This window comes from Bidens hawaiensis, unplaced genomic scaffold (genome assembly GCF_021521415.1).
Source record: "Bidens hawaiensis isolate Kalapana, Puna unplaced genomic scaffold, B.hawaiensis_p1.1 tig00005502_1, whole genome shotgun sequence".
In the NCBI taxonomy this organism is placed as follows: Eukaryota; Viridiplantae; Streptophyta; class Magnoliopsida; order Asterales; family Asteraceae; genus Bidens; species Bidens hawaiensis.
In genome coordinates this window covers 61,889-69,817 of record NW_027491354.1, presented here as the reverse complement: position 1 = coordinate 69,817, position 7,929 = coordinate 61,889, and the positions used below count along the sequence as shown (strand labels likewise).

The 7,929-nt window shown below is 33.4% G+C and overlaps 1 protein-coding gene and 1 long non-coding RNA gene across 2 annotated transcripts; one reads left to right on the top strand and one right to left on the bottom strand.

Annotated features, from left to right (window-relative positions):
- Window positions 1–2,220: 2,220 nt before the first annotated feature.
- On the top strand, window positions 2,221–5,648 carry LOC143630007 (amino acid permease 6-like). The gene is made up of 7 exons (XM_077099128.1): window positions 2,221–2,328; window positions 2,410–2,643; window positions 3,931–4,024; window positions 4,111–4,325; window positions 4,407–4,549; window positions 4,781–5,008; window positions 5,090–5,648. Exons 1-7 carry the CDS (start codon window positions 2,241–2,243, stop codon window positions 5,498–5,500), a joined length of 1,413 nt encoding a protein of 470 aa, XP_076955243.1. The 5' UTR covers window positions 2,221–2,240; the 3' UTR covers window positions 5,501–5,648.
- Window positions 5,649–5,745: 97 nt separating this feature from the next.
- On the bottom strand, window positions 5,746–7,344 carry LOC143630009 (uncharacterized). The gene is made up of 3 exons (XR_013153071.1): window positions 7,316–7,344; window positions 6,630–6,737; window positions 5,746–5,853 (listed from the first exon to the last, which is right to left on the bottom strand). It is a non-coding gene; the product is annotated as an uncharacterized LOC143630009 (long non-coding RNA).
- Window positions 7,345–7,929: the final 585 nt, after the last annotated feature.

Below are 7,929 nucleotides of genomic sequence, written 5' to 3'. Positions count from 1 at the left end.
CTAACAATTAAACATAGAGAATGCATAGAATAGTTGTTTATACCTTCCTAGCACCTTAATCTTCAATCAAACTTGAAAGATCTTGAGTGTGTGTGTATGTATATGGATCGATCTCAAGGAACAAGGGAAGTTAGGGTTTGGACCGATTTTTCTAGAGGAATGGGAATGGAAGTTAGGGTTTAGGTTTATCATGTATTTATAGACTAAGATGTTACACTTTGGCCCCTCAACTCCTAAGTATTACTTTTTCTAGAACATTCTATCATAACTTGCACATTAAGTTAACATTAAGTATTACTTTTTCTAGAACCTTCTATCATAACTTGCACATTAAATTAACATGACAATAATATTATCACATAAAACATAATCCTAACACATAATTATCACATAATTAGTGTTTTAGTGTTTTTCGTTTATTCATCAATCGTTTGCGTTTCGGTGCAAATCCCGGAAGACTACTACACATGTAGTAAGTGTTAAGCGTCATTTAAACCCTAGTTTAAATGTAATGAGGTTTGCGTTTAGATTCAATAAATCTAAAGTTTGAATTGACATAGTTGCGTTAACGGAGTTAACCTGAAATTGACGATTGTCACATATTGATTCATGAATTGCATTGGTATAAAAACTACAATAGTAATTAAAATAATTGGTATGTATTTTATGATCGTTTTATTGATTCATGTTGTATGTAAAAATATTTTTTAGATTTGTAAATTTTATATTCTAGACTTATTATTGTTTATACTATATATTTTATTTATCTTTTATCTTTAACTGTGTTCCTTTATTTCAAATATTTCATATTATTTATTTTTATAATTTATCAAATCACGTGGAATATACGAATTCAAAAGCTAGTTAAATAATAGGTAAGTATTTTATAATCGTTTTTATTGATTCATGGATCGTGTTGGTTAGTTGGTATAAAAACTAGGTGAGATGGTAAATTTAGGTATAATGTGGTGTTTTGATAAAATCACTTAACTTTTTTTTATTCAAAAGTTAACTTTATTAGGAGATTTAATGGTGTGAAAATTTTATAAATATTTGCATTTAAAAAAGAAATTATACTACGGTTTATACGACATATATGAATCTTTGTTAAAATTCAGCATCAACACCCGGTCTGGTTTGAAAAACAAAAGGAAAACAATCATCTTGTTCTATCTAAAATAGGTTTATACTTTGGTGTTCATTTTATTAATTTTAAACAATTTATTTTTCTACTTTTTATATATATAGAGTTATTTTAGTATAATGATACTTCTTTATTATTTTTTAATATTCTAAGTGTAATACTTATTGTATCTTATTAGTATATCATATTGTATAATTGTGCAAAAAAAAAAATTAATTGGTGCATCTAACATTGAGATTAAGTTGTTTGTAACTGTCTAATCAGATGCAACACGACAAAAGAGTATTAAAAGTAAAATATATAACGCGTGGTCGGCTATTGGTCGGCATGTTCAAGTTTTGGTCGGTTTTCGTATTAATTTGATACCTAATCAAAAAGATTGATTTTTAAGATCTAACCGTTCATGATTTTAATTAGCTTAATTGTAGCTCATTGTATGGTTCGGTTACACTTAATTTGATCGTTGACCAAATTTTTGTGTTAGAACCAACAAATACAATTTCTTCGTCGTTTCCCATTTTATCTGATTTAGACACGACAAATAAAATTTCGAGTGTTATTTTAAATGTGAAATAGTAAAAAAAATGATATTTCCAATTTAGTAATTAAAGTAATATATTAAATTTATACAAACTTTAAAGATGTGTATATATGGGAGCGGTTTTTGTTGATTCTGATTGGGTTGAGGAAACTCAAACCGATTAGATAAACTTTAAATTAAAACCCGAATTATTTGCACCTACTAATTTGGTTTATGGTTCGGCTTTTACTGCCTCAACAGATAAGAAAGGCCTCTAGGATCACCATCGAGTTGTTGTTTTAAACATCAATGACATTAAAACAAACTTTTTACAAAGTAATATTGATTTTATTTAAACCGTATTTGTATTTCATTATTTTAATTAACTATTAATGTTTTATTAATCCATCGCATTTAATTGGTGGTACCCACACCAAATTACTCTTGACACTATAAATAGTGGTGCACACTTTCAAGTCTCTCTATATGAGGTATCAAACTCAAAAGAGCAACACAACCTTCCCAGCCCAATTTTTCTAGCTTGCAATCCTTATTATTCTGGAAAAAGAAAAAAATATGCAAAACGGTTCGAGTTTTTCTGTTGCAGAGAACGGATACCTTCCTAGCGAGAAGTTTGATGACGATGGGAGGATAAAACGAACAGGTAAGTTCATTGTTTTTAGTTTGACTCGTGAATATTGTCTTTGGTATATTTATATTGATTTGTTTTTACGGATCAATGAAGGAACTTGGAAAAGTGCAACCGCACACATAATAACAGCTGTGATCGGGTCTGGTGTGTTATCATTGGCATGGTGTTTTGCTCAACTCGGATGGATTGCAGGGTCCATCACCCTCTCGTTGTTTTCTGTGATCACAATGTACAACTCGATTTTGTTGACGGATTGCTACCGTTCACCTGATCCGGTTACTGGCACCAGAAACTATACTTACATGGGTGCTGTTAAAGCCAATCTCGGTATTTCTAATTTCTTTTTCTTTATCTCAAAGAAATCTCACTTATTTGATGATGTCTTAAATTTAACTATGAACATTTATGAGCAAAAATGTTGGAGTTATTGATTTTGTTAGTCAAAGTATGTACATTTAAAGTAGTAACAATTATATTATTAATGATATAGGCTTTCGGGTTGGGAAATCCAATCTTATTCTTCTTTCTTTTTTAAAGAAAAAAAAGAGCGACCAGCGAATAAAACATATAAGGCCAGCTATCCGGGGTAACCTAATAGCAAAAGATGACCCTATACGTCTGCGATCGCAGACGGCACTGGGTAGCCAATCTTCAGATACAAGGAACCCGCGGTCCAAAGGCCCACTGCACACAACAGTAAAACCCGGTTAAATCACTCAATTTGTATTTTCTTTCTAGGATTTTAAAATATGAATTGGGAAATACCATGTCATAAAAGAAAAAGAAACGTAGCTGTAGTCGTACGAATTGTTTTTCAAAAACGTTTTTTTTTTCTAACAAAAAGTTGTTTTGAAAACCACACCTTAAAAAGGCAGATTTTGATGTTAAATTGATATATGCATATATTTTATTGAATAATAAATAATTTCATTAAATGTGTTCTGAATTTTATTTTTTCGCTCTTTTTAAGAAAACTATTAACTTCATGTATAAATAATGCATTTTATGTGTTCACATGTATTTAATTTAATGGTTATTAAAGGATAATTAACGTATAATAATAATTTTTTTCCCAAACGGTAACGTATAATAATAATAATAATAATAATAATAATAATAATAATATTAATGGCTATCAAAGGATAATAATAATAATAATAATAATAATAATAACCACGTAATCAAAGAGTTTATTTATTCTTTTTCTTTTTTTGGGTTCATTTGACAAGTAAATATTTTAACTAATAATACGTAGTAATTATTCTATTATTAATGACACGGTTATTCTACAAGTATATGTGATGTAATTCGAGACATGTTTTGCTACTAAGTTTAGGATCATTTTTAACTCTAATCCAGTGGTATTTCGAAAACATTTTTGTCAGTCCTATTTCAACTCGATGTCCAGTTGCTTCCATTCCTTTCGTTAGACGTCGTAACTATGATTTAACTCGATCGTTTCCTAATAATTGTTGTACCTCACAAGTAGCAATAACTACTTGTACAAATCAGAATAGAAAGTGACTATTATGTTAGTTTGTAATAAAATCATTTCAAATATTCAAAAATAGGGAGTTGTTACTTGAAACCGTGTGTTATATGTTTGTGACACAGGACCACTTCAATACAAGCTATGCGGGATAGCTCAGTACGGCGTTCTCATTGGAATAACCATCGGATACACCACCACCACCGCGATCAGCATGGCGTAAGTTCACACAATACATATACATTTATTTAAAGCAGTAATAATAATAACAACTGATTTTGATCGTTTACTCTACCGTTCATCAGTGCAATCAAAAACTCCAACTGTTATCATAAACTGGGTCACAACGCGGACTGTAAAGAGAGCAACAACATGTATATGGTCATTTTTGCGGTTATCCAGATCTTCCTAAGCCAGATCCCCAACTTCCATAAACTGTCACCGATCTCGATCATTGCTGCTATCATGTCCTTCACCTATTCGTTCATCGGCATCGGTCTTTCAATTGCCAAAATCGCGGGTAAGAAAACACACTAATTTCATTGTTTATTAGGTTTAAATATTTCATATATTTATTTGAAGTATGTTCTTGTGATTACAGAAGACGGGATAGCAAAGACCACTCTGACCGGAATACCGGTCGGGCCCGACTTTTCTGGCGCAGAAAAGACGTGGAGAACTTTCTCCGCCTTAGGAGATGTTGCTTTCGCATATTCATTTTGTTTCGTCCTTTTAGAAATTCAGGTAAGTCGTGTGTGATATTGTGAAAATTAGGGGTGTAAACAAGTCATGTCGTTCGTGAGCTATTCGAGATCAGCTCCGCTAAAAATAAGCTCGTTTAACAAACTAACCTGAGCTTCACTTAATGAGCTAGCAATTAATAAACCTTGGTCGAGCTCGATTCTACACAAGCTCGGGCTTGGCTCATCTCTAGCAGGGTGAAAAAGTTTTTGAGACATTTTTTGAAACTTGCAGGATACATTGAAATCAAGCCCGCCGGAGAACAAACAAATGAAGTTGGCTACCGTCACCGGAATCATGGCATCAACCGTGTTCTATATGTTGTGTGGGGTGCTCGGATATGCAGCTTTCGGGGACAAAGCACCAGGAAACTTCTTGACCGGGTTTGGATTTTACGACCCCTATTGGATGGTGGATATTGGAAACATTTGCATTGTCATTCATCTTCTTGGTGCTTATCAGGTAAACTAATATCAAAACCATGCTAATCAAACCAAAAGGTGGTAACTAATATGACGGTTTTCGGATAATTGAATCATGCAGGTATTAGCACAACCATTATTCGGGTTTATGGAGACTAGCAGCAAACAGAAGTGGCCACAAAACAAACTAGTCACAAACGAGTATTCATTGTGCGGATTCGATATCAACATGTTCAGATTTGCTTCAAGAACAACTTATGTGATCGTGACGACAATAATCGCGATGTTATTCCCGTTTTTTAACGACTTTGTGGGATTACTTGGAGCCGGTACATTCTGGCCATTATCAGTTTATTTCCCGATCGAGATGTACATTAAACAAGCCAAGATCCGCAAGTACTCGTACACGTGGATTTGGATGCAGATATTGAGTTTAGCATGCTTGATCGTTTCACTCATTGCTGCTGTCGGGTCGACCCGTGGGCTCATCACTTCGGTTCAATCATTCAAGCCCTTTCAGTCTGTTTCCTAGGTTATCCCAAACGGGCTCGGGTTCAGTTTTAAATGTTTGTTTAGAGTAAGGTGTCTTTCAACATAAGTTACTAGACAGAGTTTTCATTGTACAAGTAGGAATGTGTATTTACATGTTTGAAATGAAAGGTTCCGAGTTCTTGGTTACATTTACTGAACCTCTTTTCGGGACTTGATGAAACATAATAATATAAAGTCTAGCTATTTATCGTTTTAAAACATAATGTACCTTTAATTCAGTCTTGGTGCGGTTTCAGAGATGCGTTGGTCTTCTAGAAGCTCATACGGGTCAACTTATGGCGGTATGTATACTTGTCTTGTGCTAGCATCATGGACAAATTTTGGTCCAAAGTACTGCAAATGGATGTATAAAACAGTTAGAAATTTAAAACTACGTATCTTGTTTGCAAACAAACAGTGTAAGATAACATATTTTCAAAAAATAAAAATCTCATTTTTTATGAACGCATACGGAATCATGTCTTCATAATTCATATCAGAATTTTAAAATCAAGATCTCTTTAGAATTGATGCACGTTACTTTTTATATATAAAAAAAAAAGAACATCCTGCTTTCAATTTCTTCCATTTTAGGAAAATTCAATTACAATTAACAGAAGTCTATTTTGTAACACATATACAGAATCATATATTGATATTAAGAATCTCTTTACTAGCGGACCGATCCATTTACGTGTCTGGGCCATAAAGGTATAGGCTAAGTGTTGGAGTTAATTCCTGAACCCGATCTATGGGTCGGGAAGGTGGGGCCAGTTTGAGCTATTGGATGGAACTCATCATTTAATTAATTATTGTAATAAGAGATAATTATATATTTTATTTATTATACAGAGAAGGAATTTTATTTACTAGATAAATAGGAGTTTGCATTCGTTTCTAATTGTAATCGGTTCTCTACATAACCCCAAAGAATTCATGTTAGGGTTATGAGAGCTTAATTTTGAGATATTTTTCTGGATCAATAAATTGGAGAGTTATCCCAAATTTGTGTGTGTTCAATTCTCGTTTACAACTTCATATTTACCAATTCACCTTGACCCACTAGAGCCGTAACAAAAGAGTGTCTAAAACAAAGATATAAAAGTAGAGTATGGATGAAGAAAGCTTACGAGGTAAATAGAAGAGAACGATGCGACGGTCACAAGGATCAACGGCCAAAATGCCAAGAAGAATGTTCCACCAAGGGTTAGCAAGACCTTACCGCGCGGGATCAAACCCTAAAACATATTAGTCACAAATATTAACAAACATGCCTTTAGGACCCGTTCGTTTCAGAACCAATAATACGTTGTATAATTGTGCATGTTGCTTTAGGCCTGTTCTTTTCACCATGTCATATGGCCTATCATACGGTACCAGCCCAGTTGCCACGTCATATGGTCCATATGATAATGCCTCGTATGACCTCTTTTAGCCATGTCATATATATGATGGGGTGAAAAAAGTCATAAGCCATATGAGTTTGTCAATGGTCATATCAGTCATTTCCTTGCCAGTCAAACAACAAGCAAACTGTATGATTCAGCCCGTATGACCCCTTTTATGTCATGTCAAAAGTCCAAGGGCCAATGACTTCATGACATAATATGGCCAGACCCATATGACAGGTTATGCGATCGTAATGTCTTTCTCACTCACTACTCGTAGTTATCATTTTTATTATCGTTTATACGCATAGTACAAGTGAATTACGTGATTCTCTAGCATATTATCGGTTCTTAAAAAAGCGTGTCACGTATGACGTATCCGTAATATTAATGAATATAATAAAACAACAAGGTAAGAGTGTTTTAACCTCAAGGCCCTCACTGTTCAATGCAATAGTAAACGAACACAATTTTTTTGTTCGTGTTCGTTTGTTTATTATATAAATGAACATAAACGAACTTCTCGCTGAATGATTCACGAACAGTTCACCTAAAGTTTGGTTCCTTTACATGCCTATTTGATGTATATAGTACGCATGTTACCCCCAAAAGTAAAAGATGAAAAAGAGGGGTGTGAGCTCACATTTATTATATAGGCGAGATAATAATAATAAAGGAGAAAAATAACATGCTGACTGATCCTACACAAAAAGACCTGAAAATTTAAGATCATAAACTAGAGTAAAAACCTAGAATAACGCCACTGGAATCACAGCAAATGGATAAATAGAACTCAAGTTATGAAATAAACAAGTTTTAAGTGAGTTGATGCGGGTCAGAATCTAAACAGCGAATCAGAGTTTGGGTTCTGGTCCGTTAGATGTAAAAAGTGAAAATAAACATAAAAGACTTCTGGGCCGAAAGCGAATTTTAACCACAAGATACGTCAATTGCAAAATCCCTAATTTTACCCTAACATAAACCCTAAAACGAATTTGATTAAATTGGACATGATAACCCCTCAATCCTTTAAAAATGAATG